Source organism: Hyposmocoma kahamanoa, unplaced genomic scaffold, assembly GCF_003589595.1.
Source record: "Hyposmocoma kahamanoa isolate Upper Pololo Valley unplaced genomic scaffold, ASM358959v1 232, whole genome shotgun sequence".
NCBI classification, from domain to species: Eukaryota; Metazoa; Arthropoda; class Insecta; order Lepidoptera; family Cosmopterigidae; genus Hyposmocoma; species Hyposmocoma kahamanoa.
This window is the reverse complement of record NW_020653750.1, coordinates 6754156-6773411: the sequence shown is the minus strand read 5'-3', so window position 1 is coordinate 6773411 and position 19256 is coordinate 6754156. Positions and strand designations below refer to the sequence as shown.

General features: G+C 39.4%; 1 protein-coding gene across 5 annotated transcripts in view; it reads right to left on the bottom strand.

Annotated features, from left to right (window-relative positions):
• LOC113228516 overlaps positions 1–19256 on the bottom strand; it is a 120367-nt gene that overhangs the window by 52139 nt on the left and 48972 nt on the right. For 3 of the 5 annotated variants that reach the window (XM_026461852.1, XM_026461849.1, XM_026461851.1), the window contains exon 5: positions 8191–8475. The exons of the other annotated variants lie outside the window; for them this stretch is intronic. In XM_026461852.1, the coding sequence (XP_026317637.1) occupies positions 8191–8475 (285 nt within the window). The remainder of the gene's footprint in view (positions 1–8190; positions 8476–19256) is intronic. 5 annotated transcript variants of the gene reach the window in all.

Genomic DNA, 19256 nt, shown 5'->3' with positions numbered 1-19256 from the left:
TATTTATTTATTTATTTATTTATTTATTTATTTATTTATTTATTTATCTTATTGCTAGCATGTACAATTTGTGTAATACGATCTTAAAAATAGTCACTGTTACGTACATACACCCTGTTGGGTATTGCAATATTATGTCATTTGTTCGCATGTAAAATTACTAATTATATTATACATTGTAGCAAATTATAAGTTAACATGCAAAAATCATCAACAACAATTAGAATACATTAAAATTTAAGATAGGTACAAATAAAAAATTAAATTACATTAAAATGAAATTCAAAATCTAAAATAATGTCAAAATGAAAATCTATAATTAAAATATTAATAACTATCGTTAAAAAACTCGTCAATGGAATAATAACATTTTCACCTCAGCAGCTCGAACAAGGCTATTTTGCTGTGTGAAATCAGTGAGCAAAATCTCCGTGAGAAAAAGTAGCTTTTTGCTTTTTAAGTGGAGACTTGTCATTTAATGCGAAGGGGTCTAATACAAATTCGACATATTTCAAAATCCAAATAAAACAGTAACTTTTAATCTACAGAATTGTACAAACTTCACGTTCCACTTTTAATTTTTTGTAAATTCTGTATTTTTGTAAATATACAATGATGCATTTGCTTTCATGACGTGTTTTTATTACTTGTCCCTTTAGTATATATATATGTTCTCGCTGCTGAGGTGAAAAGTTGTATGTATCACGCGAGAGCAAAGTTATTTTGCAGCTCGTATTTTTGAGTCCCTCGCTTCGCTCAAGATTCTAATTCTGAATCACTCGCTACGCTCGTGATTCAACTATAGAATCTTTCGCTTGCTCAGGACTCAAAAACAGCACTCGCACCAAAAAACGACTTTGCTCTCTTGTTGAACAAATAACTATTTTCGGCTAGTAAATTACGCAATTTTATATTGAAGGATTTGTCTTTCGATTCGTTTCTAATAGTGAGAGGAATTTTATTATATATATTAATTGCTCTATAATACGGACCAGTTTTGAATATTTCCAACCTAGGTGTAGGAAGCACTAACTGATCATTGCGACGCAGGCTACTTGTAAATTTGAAATCAGTAATATTATTTCTAACAAATGTAGCAATGTCAAGTACGTATATGCATGGGACGGTCAACAGTTTCAATTTTTTAAATAACGGTTTGCAACTGAACGTAGGGCCAACGTTAGTTAAAATACGTAGGCATTTCTTTTGCAGAATAAACACGTTATTTGCTTCCGTGGTGTGTCCCCACAACATGATTCCATACCGTAACCATGAGTAGGCGTACGCGTAGTACACGGTGAGTGCCGTTTTAAAGTCGGAGTTAGATTTTAATACAGCTAGTGCGTAGGTGAATTGAGACAATTTTGACTTAAGTTTTTCGATATGATTTTTCCAGTCGAGGTGGGAGTCAATTGTTACACTTAATAAGTCAAATTTGGTTACTTCTTCTACATTAATGCATGTTGTTATTAAGTTAAGATCTAGGTTTGCTTTCTGGTACGGTCGGAATTGCATTATTCTAGTCTTCTTTATATTCACTTCCAGATTATGCTCAGTTAACCAATTTTGGACAGATTTAAAATTATGTGCTACATTGTTTAGACTCTGGTTGTTGTTTTGGCATTTAAATAGCAGGGATATGTCATCGGCAAACATGATACATAGCTGATTTAGAGTATCCGGTAGGTCGTTAATATATATCAAAAATAGTATACTTCCCAGTACACTGCCTTGCGGAATAGAACAGTTTGTGGTACGCATGGCGGATCGAACCATTTCAGTCTCACAGTTGTTTTGAGAATTTATTTCGACATATTGCTTTCTATTCCCCAAATAAGACTGGAACCATCGGTGAGGTTTACCGCGTATTCCGATCCCATAGAGTTTCGAAAGCAAAACGCCATGAAGGACTTTGTCGTACGCCTTAGTCATATCCAACAAGACTCCAACCGCGTAATATTTGTCATTTATGCACGATAGCGCTTCCTGTACGTATCTGAAAACGGCCTGACTTGTTGATCGTTTTTTCCGGAACCCGTACTGGTTTTCATTTAAGAGGGCAAATTTTTCCAAAAAGTAATATACACGATCCGCCATAGCTTTTTCGAAAATCTTAGAAATTACGGGTAATAGTGCGATAGGCCGATAATGGGTTATGTTGTCTTTGGTACCTCCTTTTTTAAGAATCGGTTTAATTTTCGCTATTTTAAGCTGGTCAGGAAAACATTCTTCAGCAAAAGATTGATTTATTAAAACTGTAAGGGGGGCAACTAATTCGTTGGCACATATTCTAATGAGCGCGGAGGGTATTTCATCTACGCCAGAACTAAACTTGTTAGGTAATCGCCTTATGAACTTGTACACTTCCACTTCGGTGACAGGTTGAAGGTACATAGAATTAAGAGCGGGTTTTATAGGCGGCCTGCCGCACGGACGCGCAAGCGACGAACAATCCACTCCGTTCGCGCTTTGCGATGACGATGACTCACCTACTGACACGAAGTAGTCGTTATACAAGTTTGCGATAGCCGAGGGACATTCGTGTACTACGTCTGCCACTGTCAGCTTTATATTTGATGGGTTGCGGATTTTTCTTGTTTTAGTAACATCTTTCACAATGTTCCACATAGTTTTGACTTTATTTTTTGACTTTTTTATAATTCTTTCATAGTTCAATTTTTTAGAAGACTTTATGCATTTTTTAAGGAGTTTTTGGTACGTTTTGTAATGTGATTTTAATAAGTCGCTGTTCGTTTGATTCACCAATGATTTTAATAGTCTTTTGTGACGGCATGATTCCCTAAGTCCTTTTGTCAACCATGAAATTTTGGTTTTTGTTCTTATTTTTGATTTTTTAGTTGGTATACATTTGTTTAGCGCCGATTGTAGCGTATTATCGAAAGCATTGTAATTGTGATTAATGTTATTGTTAATTATTATTATTTTATTCCAGTCTAATTCAACTAGTTCTTTTTTAAACGATGTCATATTTTTAATCGAGAAATTTCTTTTGTATACATATGTTTGTGTGGTAGGTTCAGTACTTTTATTTGATATGTTACAGCTGTATGATAGGCACATATGGTCCGAAACGCCGTTGTCAATTACCGAAATACCAAAATCTTTTAGATTTGTGAAAAGAAGATCGATGCATGTCGATGTTTTATTTGTCACTCGCGTTGGTGTGTGAATAGTCTGGTGTAAGTTGCATTCCAAGAATTTGTTACATAGTTTATTGTAATTACCGAATTTCGCCGATTATTTATATTAAAATCACCTGCTACAATTACACGTTTATTATAAGTCATTGGTTTAACTTTGCTCATCAAAATGGTCAAAAAGTCAAAGAAAATGTCAATATTGCGGTCTAACCTATATACATTAATTATAATGATGTTGTAATTCGGCAATTCGATACAGCAACATTCTACAACACTTTCAATGGAGAGTGCCTCGAAATCTGTCCGTTGTCTATATAGTACCCCTTCACGCGCCAGAATAGCTACTCCACCTCCTGCCCGATGCCGTCGGTTGAAAGAAGCCGCGAATTCATAACCGTCCACCTGGACATACTGATGTTGGTCCTGTTTAATCCAGGTTTCCGATAGGCAAATCACATCGAAATTGTGCTCCTTTAGCCAGCTTTCTAATATGTTTATCTTATTGTTGATACTTTGGACGTTTTGCACAATCATCGTAAATCTATAGGTATTTACGAAAGGAATTGTTTTTATTAGACTGGTGAGACGTAGAACCCCTTTCGCTAAAAGATGTGCTTAATTCGTGACTCTGGGGATAAGACTGGCGTATGTCTTGTGGTTTTCGTAGGCGGTCGTATTCCTTTCCTTCTATATATAATTTATTATTTCGAATAACCGCATGTTTACCTTTTTTCCGTTCTTCGCGTAAGATGTCAACCATTTTTTTACGTTCTTGGACAGATTTCTTGTCAAGGAATTTGGAAATGTCTATACCAGTATTTCTGAAATGACGGGTATTTTGAAGTATATACTTCATCATTTTTTTACTGATTAATTCAATCATAAGTGGCCTACGGTATCCCACTCTCCCTATTCGCCGTATTTCTTCAATGTATCCCATTAGGTTAATATTCAAAATATTACCGAATAGGTCTACTATTCTATCGTGTAAATCAGAGTCAGTTTCGTGTTGGTATTCTTCAAGTCCATATATAACAAATTTTCGAGTGACCTCACATTCACAACTGAGGGTATAGGAATCATTTGGCGTTATTATGATTTTTTCCTGTAGGTTGGCTAGTTGTTGTTCAAATACTTTCTTCTCAGATTCTAGTTTTCTAATTTTATTGTTTAATTCTTCCGTTACCGCCATTGACTTTCAATTATATGGACGTCGGGTCCGCGCTAAAAAGTGTCCGCACTTGTAAGGCGCTAAAATCGTATACAGAGCGCTACACTCCGCTTTAGTCTTCATTTGTTCTACTGACAGCACGATACTGCGATGACATTACAATTTAAATTTCGAATAGGTTGACTTGGGACATTTTTTTCGTGGTTTTTGTATTAGACCCGTCGTCCATTTATTTGTAAGTCAATGGTTACCGCCCTTATTTTTTCCTGTTCAAGCGATAGCGTTTTTGTTTCATTTGTAATTTCTAATTTAAATTCATTCAAAGCCAATAAAATATCTGTTTTAACCGTAGATTTTAAAGCTGCCATTTCCGACAGAAGGAATTTAGTATGGGCACTAAGTTTTTCATCCAAGAGGTTTCCTATCTGCTCGAGTGTAGGTGTAAGTTGTTTTAAACATTGATGAGGACTACAAGGACTACACACGTTCGTATTTAGAGTGTCTCCCGATACACTATGACCCTCGCACAATCGCTCGTCTACTGACATATTGGTATCATCAAGCTTTTGTGATCGCACTGGGGTATCATCATTTTTAGGATGCCGCCTTGTTACCATTGAGCATTCGGGACATGTCCAAGTACGTTCTAATTCATGACTTTTATTAACAAAGGTAGCCTTTTGTATACCCACACAGGCGTAATGGAAATCTCCTCTACATTTATTGCATTTTAATATATCTCTGATGTTGATATGACTATGGCAAGCCATGCAGTTCCTCATTTTGTCAACGGGCGCTTACAATTTGTAAGCGGGTAGTAAAGGCACGTTGGCGCGCAGTCAGCTGGGTGTAACGGTGACTCACCCGAACAGCTGAGCGGCGGCGCGTACACTTCGACGTTGACTTTTAAATTTCCACTTTTAAATTCAATAATTGAAGCACTTACACATCGATATTACCGAAAATAGTTATACAATTGCACGGGTTATCACTTGTTTTTTAATATGATGGTAATTTGACTTTTGTAATCGAAAGCTATATATGAGTTGGGATTTTTTTTTTGAACAGCACTACAAATCACTTGCTGTTCGCTCTGCGGCTCGCGCGCGTCTTTTTTAGTTTTCAGCAGTACTAAATTCATGCACCAGACAGTTGCAAAGTCTCATGATTACTTTGAAAAAATATTATCAACATGGAGACATAATTTATTTAGACATTAGGAATTATTACGACTTTATTCGTTTTTATTACATATTTCTAATTATCTACATAGACTGTTTTGACTTATACATGCTAAATCCTATTCCTAATAAGAATAACAAAATTATCCTACCTCTTTACCCTTTTATGGCATCCAACTCCCAGGAGTATGTGTATATAGAGGCAGAATGCCCCAGAGTCAACGAGAAATACTTATGAGAGCAGAAAATCGGACATCAGACCACGCAACGTAGAAGACATAGATGGAACAAGTACAGCCACACCAGTTACTCTTTCAAAGGAAGCCTTGACAGAACTGGATAGCCAAAACTACACTATATCCTTTCCAAGACCAACCAAGGTTCAGCTCCTATGCAGCCAAGAGAAACACCAACTACTTGAAAGAATCTTTCTCGCATACATCCTATTAACTGCAAAGTAAAGGCTCCAGAGTTCACCATAATAAATATTGAAGCACGATACGTTCACCCATTCAACTAATTAATATTCCATGACCAAAATTCACCGAGAAACACAACCTAGCGAACTTTAATTTTACCACCATCGAACTTCGAATTTACAAAATATTCAAAAGCAATTGACAATACAAGATCCAATTACAGTAGAAACTGACAACACTTCGATTATCATACGAAGATTCCTATGTAAACGATTGCACTATTGAGTGCGTTTGCACTGGTCGCTACCTATTATTTCATACGCCGCAGAATGGCTCACAAATTACAAAATCGTAACTCCGCGTCGAAATGCGAGTCATTTACACAAGCTGACATCGATATAGAAAAACGCAACACATTTGCATTATACATTGGCAAATAGTCGCTCATCTTCGGCAGGGAGATGTTATGTATCCAGATTTGCATAACACACATACCTAAAACGTCAGTTCAATGCACTTGCATTCGCGCACCCCGGAACGCGCGCCCCGTGCATTGCAACGTGACCGATGCAAAACTCGTCATTTTAATTATAATTATGAGACACTTTTCGGCCCAACGTTCCTAACATCGGACGTAGACTAAATTCCTTTAGTTAAGATCTTTTTCGTATAAGTACTTTTAGACCTAACGTACCTAACTTCGGACGTTCTTAAAATTATTTAGTTTAAGAAATACCTTTGTGGAAATTTAATATAGTTATTCATCATATTTTCTCGTCTTTACTTCATCTCCACTGCGGCCACCCTATATAATTTGCACGAGGTGTAGAGAGATCATCAAGACAGCTCCATGGAATCTTACCCATGTTAAAGTCTCCCATGAAAGCAACATTATCAACCCCATTCCCTTCAATTACTTTGTTAGAATTATTGATAAATTCCAAGAGAACTTCCTTTTTCAAAGGGGACGGCAGATAGACAGCACAAAGATATAAGTTAGTTGGCTTACCGTCATGATCTCCAACCTCCAGGCATATCCACAGGTCGTCACATCTAGATTCAAAGCTGGAAAGACGCCTAGAACACAAATCCCTAGAAACTGCTATAATAACACCACCGCCTATAGATTTGTGCGTGTGAAAACCATCCGCACTAACGCCACCAACCGCTCGGTCTCTCCTGTAGACCACATAACGATCGTCAAAAAGTTCAGAATCATGAAAGTTCAACCACGTCTCCGTCAGCACAACAATATCATAAGAACTGCAGATTACGTTATTAAAAAGAGATACAGTTTTAAGTCTTAAGCCCCTGACATTCTGGTAATAAACATTTAATGGTCTAAATGCAGAACTAGAAACAATATTTAAACTACTCATAAAATTGGAATTATAATTTAAAATTAAATGTAATTTATAATGGAAATAAATAACAGAATGAAAACAATAAGAATATAAAAAAAAAATAATAAAAATTTTGTTTGGATAAATTACAAATGTGTCAATGGTTTATGAAAAAAGTAACTAAGACAAAGATTTTAAGGTGTCATCAGAGCGGACGTGAATAAAACCAGAACTGTCGCTTTTGCGGATATAAACTTTTCCGTCGCGCACCCAAACAAATTTATAGTTTAGTTGACGCGTCACACGCCGAGCAGCAGCGTGGAGAGATTTGAGTTCCGGTGTGAGATGTTCAGACACGTACACAGGGCTTTTTTCTGACCTCCTATACCTAGGTGGCTTGTATTCATGGCGTATTAACAAAGGATCATAAACATATCGCACCAAGTAAAAGCCGCAATGTATTACAAACATGAGGCATACACTCGGTTGCATATTTGTTTTCTCGAAATTCATACGAAACCAAAATAATTGTTTTTAAAGTTATGGTGCTTTTTCAGTGTATATTGGCACAATTACGCATTTTTCACGTTTTCGACAGGTGTTTATCTACGATAACGATCGAGCGTGTTCTCAAGTGTAGCAGCGGCAAGTAAGTGAATTTCACTTAGTTTGGGCACGCGAAGTACGTACACTTGCGGCGTCTAACTAGATATTTGTCTGTGATACATGCGGTGGTGAAGGGCGACATATTTTACATAGCTAATGGGATCGTTGGGTTAGTTTAGTTAGCTCAGTTAGCTCAGTTCGCGGTGTGAACCAAAGGATGAAAAGACACCCCGGCTACGTGAGCTAAGCTAAGATGACTTAACTTCGTTCGCGGTGTGGCCTGCGCATAAGGTAGATTTGTATACATACGTAATCATTTGCGGCGGCAGATACATGATTGGACAAGTCGTGGCGTAAAAATGTGAAATAATGGCGTGCATGCTGGTAATAGCCACCCAATGATCTGGCAGCCCTTACGGTCCATCCTTCTTTATTTATAGTTACACGCCATGGCGGATATAAACAATAATTGAATAGTTCGAAAAGGGCCCATCTAGATATATATCGCCTTCTACGTAGATACCTTAAATGTAATGTTAACAACTTCATTGTGTTAATATAAGGCATATACTGGATTGAGTGAACCTCGGTAAACTGAAATGAAACAATATTATTAGTAAAAATTGTCGATGGTCCAACAAGGCGGACATAGGTGAACCATGGGAAGAAATAATTGCCCATTGTCCACCCAGGTGAACTAACCAGGTGGTCCACGGGCAAGAAGCGAGAAGGTAGTTATTAGCCGGTGTGTTGGGAGTTATTAGCCGGTTCCCTATACGTGACTCCTGCGTAGTGCCAAATGAACAACTGATTCCTTAACATTTCAGGTTGTGAGGCTTTACGATGGTCTCATGTAATATCCAAATATCGCCTAGCTTGGTGGCAGAGCCCTCATAGGACTCAACTGGTTGGCGATCACCCTCGCGTCGGAAGCTGTCGCAAAGCACCTTTGGGTGTGTTCCGACTGTGCGCGCGAGTACCAGCTCCTCCCTCCCGATTGCCGCAGTCTCACCAGTTCTCGGCTCGCATGGTCCTGTACCCCTGCTCTGCTGCGCTGAGCGTACCGCTTTGACGTGGGGGCCAGGGAGACCCGGTGAAACGGTTGTCCGCTGGCCGCCCGCTGGTACGTAGAGGACCCGAACCCGGGCTTGTCCCAGCCAGAGAGGCTGTCTTGCCGCCAGTGATAAAAGCCTATGAGTTGGTCTTCGTGCCGGACTGGGACCCCGGAGTGAAACCCGTCAGCCAAATTTAGGTAGGACCGGGGGCCCTTTCGTCCCCCACGACAGGCAGGCGCTACACATGGTATTCCAGGGTGGAATATGGTCTATTTTTTACCCAAGTAACCGTTGAGATTGCGGCAATCCACTTCACCCTCCCTTTACATGTTTCTATTTATGGCTGCTAAAAAAAATGGAAAAACGTTTATACAGCGGCGCTCTGTTCCACTTTAAATGTGGACTTTTGCAACATCAGGGGACTTCACTCTAATTGAATGACGTTCATCACCATCTCGAGACGTTCAAGCCGGCCTTATTTTTCCTGACGGAGACGCAGATATCTACCCCGCCTGACGTATCGTACCTCATGTACCCCGGATACAGTCTAGAATACAAGTTCGTTTCTCGGGCTGGGGTGTGCATGTATGTTCGGGATGATATCTGCTGTCGCCGTCTAGGCAGTTTCGAAGGGGCGCGTGTTGATTACGGGGGCCACACCTATATCTACGCGTGCCTGTACAAGTCTCATAGCGGAGACTCGGAAACTGACCGACACCTAAGGTGCGGCCAAAAGGGACTCGACGAAACCTGCAACAGCTTCCCTCAGTGGAGGTGTTGATTCTCGGCGACTTTAACGCCCACCACATGGAGTGGTTAGGATCAGCCCGTACCGATTATACAGGGAAAGCTGTGCGCGACTTTGCCGCTGCATATGACCTCACACAATTAGTCGATGGTCCAACCAGAGTACCGGACATTGAAGGTCATACCCCTGGTTTGCTGGACCTAATGTTGACATCTCACCCAGACGGCATTCGAATGTCCCGCCATGCCTGCTTGGAAACATCTGATCATCTACTGATTCATTCTGAGGTGAGTGTTACCCATGCCAGAAGCCCCCGACCACCTGAGAGGCGTCGTGTTTGGCATTACGGGTCAGCTGATTGGGATGGATTGCGTGAGTTCTACGCCTCCTTTCCATGGAAGCAATTGAGATTCTCTTCGGACGATTAGGACGTCTGCGCAGCATCCATTGCCGAGGCGATACTGTTGGGCATGGAATGTTATATTCCAAACTCTGCAGTGCGCGTTGGTAGTCGCTTTCAGCCTTGGTTTGGTAGGTCTTGCGCTGAAGCTTGCAACGCTAAGTGCATGGCCTACCGGGCTTGGACTGTTGCGTCAGGCACCAAGAACCCACAAACTTCCAAATTGAAGCAGAAATTTAACGCGACCTCCAGGTTCTGCAAAAGGGAAATTGCCGCTGCAAAGTTTGCGCACACTCGCAAAATTGGCGAAAAACTACTTGGCCGTCCATCGGATAGCCGTGCCTTCTGGTCCCTCGCCAAGGCTGTTCAGGGAAACCTCTGTCGAGTCTCGCTAGCACCATTACGCAAGCCTGATGGTTCACTGGCTCATTCCGCTAAAGAGAAAGCTGATCTCCTATGCTCTCTTTTTGCGTCGAACTCAACTCTTGACGACAAGGGTAACTCACCGCCTTCTATGCCGCGGTGTAAGTACACAATGCCCGAAAATCGCTTCACGCAAAACGCGGTACGGCGTGCTCTTTTTGCCCTCGACGTCAAGAAGTGCAGTGGACCCGATGGCGTTCCTGCTATTGTGCTGAGGACGTGCGCTCCCGAGTTGACTCCGATCTTAACGCGCCTCTTCTCGTTTTAGTACCACTCAGGTAAAATCCCGTCTTCGTGGAAGATAGCCTGCGTTCATCCCATACCCAAGAAGGGTGACAGTACAGACCCGTCCAAATATAGCGATAACAGTGTGCGTGAGCGTGTGGTAAACAACCAGCTCTTAGATTACCTCGAGGATCGCCAACTTATTAACGATCGCCAGTACGGCATTCGCCGCGGTCGTGGTACTGGTGGTCTTCTTTTATATATCACGCATCAATGGGCAGCTGCCATCGAGAGCAAGGGGGAAGCAATGGCCGTGAGCTTAGACATCGCTAAGGCTTTTGATCGGGTCTGGCACTTGACACTTCTGTCGAAGCTACCATCTTACGGGCTTCCAAAAGGACTGTGCACTTGGATCGCTAGCTTCCTGTCTGAGCGGAGCACAAAAGTCGCTGTCGACAGATTGTGCTTGGACACCATGCTCATCAACGCCGGCGTTCCGCAAGGATCTGTGCTATCACCAACTCTGTTCATCCTGCATATCAATGATATATTATTAACTAGTAACCATTCATTGCATTCATTGCTATGCTGATGACAGTACCGGTGATGCCTATTATACAGGTCGCACAAATATGCCCCACCAACAAGTGGAACAAAACAAACTGCAACTTGTGTTCAAAATCGACACTTCTTTGGAGCAGGTCTCAGAATGGGGCCAACAGAATTTAGTAAAATTTAACCCCGCAAAGACACAAGTGTGCGCGTTTACCGGTAAAAAATCCCCATTCGTAATAGCACCAAAGTTCCAGAACACTGCCCTTACCATCTCAAAGAGTATTGGGATACTTGCGAGTCGACATCACGAAAGTCCAGTTCCGGCGTCATTTGGAGAGCAAAGCCAAACTGGCTTCAAAAAAGCTCGGAGTGCTCAATAGAGCGAAGCAGTACTTCTCTCCAGGTCACCGACTTTTGTTATATAAAACACAAGTACGGCCCCATATGGAGTATTCTAGCTCGCATCTCTGGGCAGGAGCTCCCAAATACTAGCTTGATCCACTTGACTCTATCCAACGTAGGGCTGTTCGTATTATCGATTATCCCAAACTCACAGACGGTATGAAGCCCCTTAGGTTACGGAGAGACGTTGGCTCTCTGTGTGTGTTCTACCATCTTTATAATGAGGAGTGCTCTGAGGAACTTTTCGAACTGGTGCCACTGTCTCGTTTCTACCATCGTACCTCCCGCCAAAGGAGTAGAGTCCATCCCCACATCTTAGATGCCTGGCATTGTAAGACCACACGCACATCTCGTTCGTTCCTTCCTCGAACCTGCAAGATGTGGAATGATCTTCCTTCTGAAGTGTTCCCTTTGCGCTATGACATGGAGTTCTTCAAAAAGCGTATTTACAGGGCTCTCAAAGGCTGGCAACGCATAGGCAGCTCATCTGATGTTACAAATGTCCATGGGCGACGATGACCACCTCCCATCAAGTGGCTCGTCGGCTCGTTTGCCTCCTTCTTTACATAAAAAAGCGAGTATATGTTGTATGAATATTATCTAACTAATGTTTATAAATGCGAATGTTTACACGAGTAATTTCTAAACATTATTTATGGATTAACAGGTCCTAATTTAGAATTAACTCTCGTTCCAAGCTGAATAAACGTAATCAGTTATCTTGGGTGCTTGAGAATTTGCAATGAATGAATACATTCAGCGGGATCAATGGCTAGGGAAAACTATCTAAGTATAGTGTTACTTGATTTTGAAGTTAATAATATAGTCAGCGGTCACATAAATATAGCAATCGCCGCAATTAAAATAATACATAGAGCGCACTACAAGATTCCGGAACTGACCACTTACATAAACAATATTTAAAAAGGAATTACAACATTTGAAAATTAAACTCTTTGGCTGTAGAATACAGTTTGTTTCATCTCACTGTCACTTGTTTTTACATTGTGGCGTCATTTTAGAAATTGATTGTCTACATCACCATGGGATTTAACTCGTGAAAATTTTCGTAGTATGTTTTTCTACGACGTTAAGTGTAATTGAACAGCTCAGCGGAGCTTCGCTCGGCTTCCAACTGCTTTTGGCGATGAAGCACTATGCAAGACGACTATTTATAGCTGGTTTGCATGGTGGAATTCAAACGCGATCGTGTGAATCTCAGTAACGAATTTCGTGATGATCGCCCATCCACTGCTGTTGGTCATAACCAACGAAAACATCGATGCTGTGCGCCGTATGATCAAAACAGACAGACATGTGACGTACCATGAGATTCGGGCATCTTTAGGCATAGGCATGAGTCAAATACAATCAATACTACATAAACGTGTGGGTGTGAAAAAGCTGTGCTATCGGTAGATCCCACACAATTTGACTGAGGGTCAAAAAATGGGTCGCGTCACTTGGTGCAATGCCATGCTTACCAAATTCAACGAAGGGGCGTCAAATTTGGTGTAAGACGTAGTAACAGGTGAGAAAACATGGATTTATAGTTACGATCCCAAAACAAACCAGCAATCGAGGGTATGGGTCTTTCGAGCCCACCAAACCACCAAAGTGGTGTGCGTGCAAAGTGACTCTAAGCGTCATCCGCTTTCTTCTTTTTTTAATAAAACTGGACACGTGGCTACTATTGCTTTAGAGAATCGTTGTACCGTGAAAAGTGATTGGTACACGACCATTTGTTTGCCGGAAGTTATTGACAAACTCCGTAAAAATAACCGTAAACGCCGTATCATCTTGCACCACAATTCTTGTTCTCACACGACCAGACAGACAAATGAATTTTTGAAGGTGAACAACGTTGACCTTATGAGCCATCCCGCGTACAGTCCCGACCTGGCACCTTGTGACTTTTATTTATTACCAAAAATTAAGAACCAGTTACGCGGTCAACGATTTTCATCACCTGAAGGGGCTGTCGAAGTGTATGAAAAATATGTTTCAGAGATTGTTACAGAGGAGTGGCATAAATGTTTTCAAAATTGGTTCATTCGTATGAAAAAGTGTATTAACGCTAACGCAGAATATTTTGAGAAACAGTAAATTCATTTCTGACCATTTATCCATTTTTTCTTATTAATTCCGAAAACTTATATTAAAGTTGAAAAGTTGTTAAAAAAATTGTTTGTTTTGACGATGTTTGGAAATGTAAAAATTAAACACTAAATTAAATATAAGTTAAAAATGTTAAATATATATTTATAGCTATGGAAGAGCGGTGCCTCCTGACACAGGCTTGATAAGCTTAATAGGACGTACTATCCACTGTTAATGTAAAGTTTATTGTATTACTGAAATAAACATTTTATTATTTATTTTTATTATAATTTACTTATAGTGCGCCCCACTCGTATTCAAGTGAAATTACAGGCACATGGGACTTGTCAACTTACGTCGCACGGTAACGGGCGCAGTGGCATTGTCCCTCAGATCTTTGCGATATAAAATTCTGAGTGGCACTGCACTGCTATCCTGTCCGTGCAGTTGCATGAATTGATTGTCCCACCATTTGGTAACATAAAAAAAACCTAGCCAACCAATATTTTTACATTTACTTTTACAAAAAAATTAAAAGAAAGATGTCTTTGCAATATGCAATATAATGGTATGGTATAATGTAACGGACTGATCTCCGGAACTCAATGTATTATTTATATGTAGTGCAATATAACATACATTGCATGATATAGAAAGCTCTACTAAATAAAGTGTAAAGTCAACTGACGAAGCTGAAAACTGATGACGGTAGCATCATTTCATCTAAGTCTGAAATCTTGTGGTAGATAGACCGTTTCTATCGACAGCTATACTCGCGAGCTATAAAGCGATGCTAAAGACCCCAGAGCCAAGCTTACCCGACATTATACCGAAGATAATCCGAATGTCAGCCTGTGTGAGATTAGTGTGGCTCGCAAACAACTCAAGAACAACAAAGCGACTGGCGATGATGGAATCACAACAGAACTTCTAAGAGCGGGCGGGAAGCCGATACTTAAAGTCCTCCAGAAGCTTTTCAATTCTGTCATCGTCGAAGGTCAAACGCCGAAGGCATGGGGCAGAAGCCAGGTCGTCCTGTTCTTCAAAAAGGGTGATAAAACACTCTTGAACTATCGGCCAATCTTGCTTCTGAGCCATATCTATAAGTTGTTTTCGGGAGTTATCACGAATCGTCTCGCTCGCAAGTTTGACGACTTCCAACCTCCCGAACAAGCCGGTTTCCGAAAGGGTTTTAGTACCATAGACCACATCCATACGCTGCGCAGGTTATACAGAAGATCGAGGAGTATAACCGGCCACTTTGCTTAACGTTTGTGGACTATGAGAAGGCCTTTGATTCGAACGAGACTTGGGCGGTGCTGCAGTCTCTCCAAAGGTGCCAAGAAGACTATAGGTATATCGAGGTGTTAAGGTACTTATAAAAAAACGCCACTATGTCAATCCGATTACAGGATCAGAGCTCTAATCCTACCCAACTGCAACGAGGCGTGAGACAGGGAAATATGATATCTCCGAAACTGTTCACTGCTGCGTTGCGAGGATATTTTCAAGCTTCTGGACTGGAAAGGACTTGGCATCAACATCAATGGCGAGTATCTAACACACCTTCGATTTGCCGATGGTATAGTTCTTATGGCTGAGACCTTGGGAGAATTGCATTTAAAATTGTGTAAATGCAATGTGGCCATGCAGTGTACACACACAAAAAATCGTTAGCTGATTTGTTTGGAGAAAACAGAAGAATGAAAAAATCTCAGCTCGGTCTAGAAAAATTTGGCATTCGCCTGACCGTTCTTTGATAGATCTAATCATATCGGTGCAAAATGTGCTAAAAACTATATCTTTACGCATTCTTGTGTCCACCAATAATCTGCTGTGAGCAGTGAATAGGGATGACCACGGGTACGATCAACCAATTGCCGACCATGTACGATGAGTCAAAATTGATAAAGTAGATAGCAGATAATCGGTCGTATTTGCATCCAAATATCAGCCAACCAAATATCTGACGTGTGTCTGCATCGGAAACCTATACCTAAGTCCACCGGACGTAACAAAACACAAACCGTGTAGAAATTTTGCATAGTGAAGTCTACTAAAGCCATTGACCTACCAATAAATGGACGTCGGGTTCGCGCTAAAAAGTGTAGGGCGTTAAAATCGCATACAGAGCGTCAATCGCGCAATAGTCTTCGTTTGCCCGAATTTTCATAATGTGTTTTTACGAAAATTACAAAACAAAAGCTAATTTTGTCTAGTAAAAAGCATCAAAATTACTCGAAAGCGTAACGGTTTTGTTATAAATCGGAAATACGGATATTTGAGTTTACGTTTAGTTGGAATATCGGTACATTTCTTATAGTACACGCTTATTTTCACATTTGTAGTAATAATTGTATGTATGTATCTGCCCAACTCTTTATTATACCTTTAAGTGAATTTGTACAAAAATCGACATAATAATATATATATAAAAAAATAATAATATTTACGAGAAAGAAAAGGTACTCTTGTGTTCAAGTAATTTTCAGGCGAAGCTAAATATGGTGCATTTTGTTAAGTTTCCAGCAGAAGCTGAATATGGTGTTTTTGGGCCCTTAAACTGTTGTACGCAAATTTAGGCAGTACTGCAATGACGTTACAATTTAAATTAAATGTTTTAGTATTTTATATTTCGTTACATGTCACTACGTTTGTATAGGTTAACCTCGGACATTTTTTTCGTGGTTTTTGTATTAGACCCGATGTCCATTTGTTGGTAGGTCAATAGCTAACGCACAAAATTTGCTACAACTATTGTCAAAAACTACATACAGTTATTATATTAAGATATTAAACCCAAAAACATGTTTGATATGTATGTAAAAAGCCCTTTTATGTCATACCCCTTGGCCTAGTTGTTTCACTATCAGATTCCCACCCTCCGTCACAGACCCCATTTTCAATAACATGAAATATTTTCAAGTCGTTACAACCCTTAAAACATATTTGACAGGTTCTAAAAGAAAGCTATTTATAAACTTAAACTTGTCGCAGTAACACCGAAATAGCAAAGTGCCCGTGTTTGGAATGTTGTCATCGTTGTAGGGGACAACGCTCTGAGGCTCGCATAGTTGTTACATAAGAATGTGCCATGTATGGCAGCCATATTAGAAAACATTGGAAAAAAAACACCACAGATTCGGATTCAGGGCATTGAAAACTCGTACTAAAATTACCAAAAAAATTTACAGAATTATATGAATACTTAATTTGACATTTCTGATGTGACCGCTGATGCGCTGGCAAATTTTGCCACACTTTTTAAACAAAAAAATTACATAGCTTCAAATATTAACCAAAAAGGCAAGGCAAGTAAATTTATTCATATTGATTTTTATTGAATATCATGATATTTTGCTACCATGATGTTCATTTATTTTTTGTGAAAGTACATCACTAGTTTGTTATAATTATTATAAATGCAAAGATCGAAAACAAAGAAAAATTCAAACTCGAATCTGCGACTGCATGCCAAACTAGGACCAATTTGACGTACAGACACAGGTTTGATCGAAGGAATTATCTTTGTATTCGATCTTTGGTATTAATAAATAATTGATTATAAATAATGATTGATTCATTTATCAGGTCTCAATAAATGTTTGCACCACCGGTGGGTGTTACTTAGACGAAAGGGCCTACCAATCGGTCAAAACGCTTTTCCATAAAATTGTTTATCCGCTCACGCGATGCGCTCATCCTATCGCAAAACGGCAGCTATTAGGTTTCGCAAATTAGAAAAGGATTCAGTTTAAATACAAGTTTTTATAAATAAAAATTATTATTCTGCATTGCTAAATAAATACCCTCCGTACTACAACAAAAACATCTCAAATAAAATGCAGTAGTACACCGCAAATCCTGCACTTAAAAAGCACTAATGAAATTTTTGGTGTACTTGGGTAAATATGATAATATTCCGTTTGAGTGGTTCTAACGTTTACCATGAAATTACTCCTTAAAGTATAGTTTATAAACATTTATATTCAAGGTAAACTTAAAAAACGCTACTTACGGTATGTTTTCAATAAATAAACACCGAAATCACCAGTCCAAACAATAACAGACACGATTGTCGTGACGTATTTTTGAAGTTGTTTATTTTTTTTAAATGACAGGCCAGGCATTAAAAACTTTATGGTTTGCTAGAGTAGTTACCGAAATAGCAATTAGTATTAGTTCTTTTACCTGTTATAACTTCGATATCCGATAAATCGGTATAAAATCATCACCGGCACCTCTAGCTGTGGTATGCGTCTACGGCTGCATGTATCGCGTGAGCGGATAAATATTACGCAGTGACATGCATAGCAGTAACATGTATTGAAGATTTGATCTTACATTGTAACGCACTGTTTAGTAGCAATAGAGCTCCTTGTGAAAGAATTCATCCAGGGAAGTACCGCCACCTTACCTATTTATGCCGCCAAGCAGTAATGTGAGCATTCCAACTCGAACTCCTTGCTTTATATTAGATTTATATTCTTTCTGTCATATTTTTTGTTTATTGTATTATTTTTTCTGATGTTTCGATTGTCACTATGTCGTGAATCATATTTTGTGTTTCATCCATATTTGTGCTCAATTCTTTGGTAAAGTGAAGAATCACTCAAATTTCATACAGTTCACATCATCCACTTTATTTAATTGGGTTGATGATGAGGATGATGATGTTGTTGCGATTGCCGTCAACACTATAATTGATGTGTTTCCAATGTTGAACACCCAAGTCAATTACATAAGATAAAATGTATAATGAACACTACTTTTGCTAATAAATAAATGAGAACAAATATACTTATACTTATTATTTTCTTAGACGCAGGGCAATTCAGTAATATCAGTACCTACCTGACATTATAACCTAATAATTTATAGTTTTCATAAACTTCACCTATCTTTTTGCTTAAAAATGGCATAAAATCATTGACTTACAAATAAATGGACGACGGGTCTAATACAAAAACCACGAAAAAAATGTCCCAAGTCAACTTATTTAAACGTAGTGACATGTAAATGAATATGAAAAAGCTAAAACGTTGAATTGAAATTGTAATGTCATCGCAGTACTGTCTAATTTTGCTTGCTTCGCTGTCAGTCGAACAAACGAAGACTAAAGCGTGAATGACGCTCTGTATATGATTTTAACGCCCTATAAGTTCGGACACTTTTTAGCGCGGACCCGACGTCCATATAATTGTAAGTCAATGCGTAAAATGTATTTTTCTTATGAGATAATGTATTATTTCACAACAAGTACCTACTCTCCCATATTCATGTGAGATGGTGTAATTGATGCAAAATGGTGAAACATATCCTTTCCTTTGTCCTTTAGTCATCAATGCAATAGCATTATCAAAGGCACTGTGTAAATCCTGCGCCTCTTTGTAATTTAACGTTCGCCTAAAGCCATAGAAAATTTGCCACGGAATGCCATTATTTTTGCAATTCATTTAAAGCACCA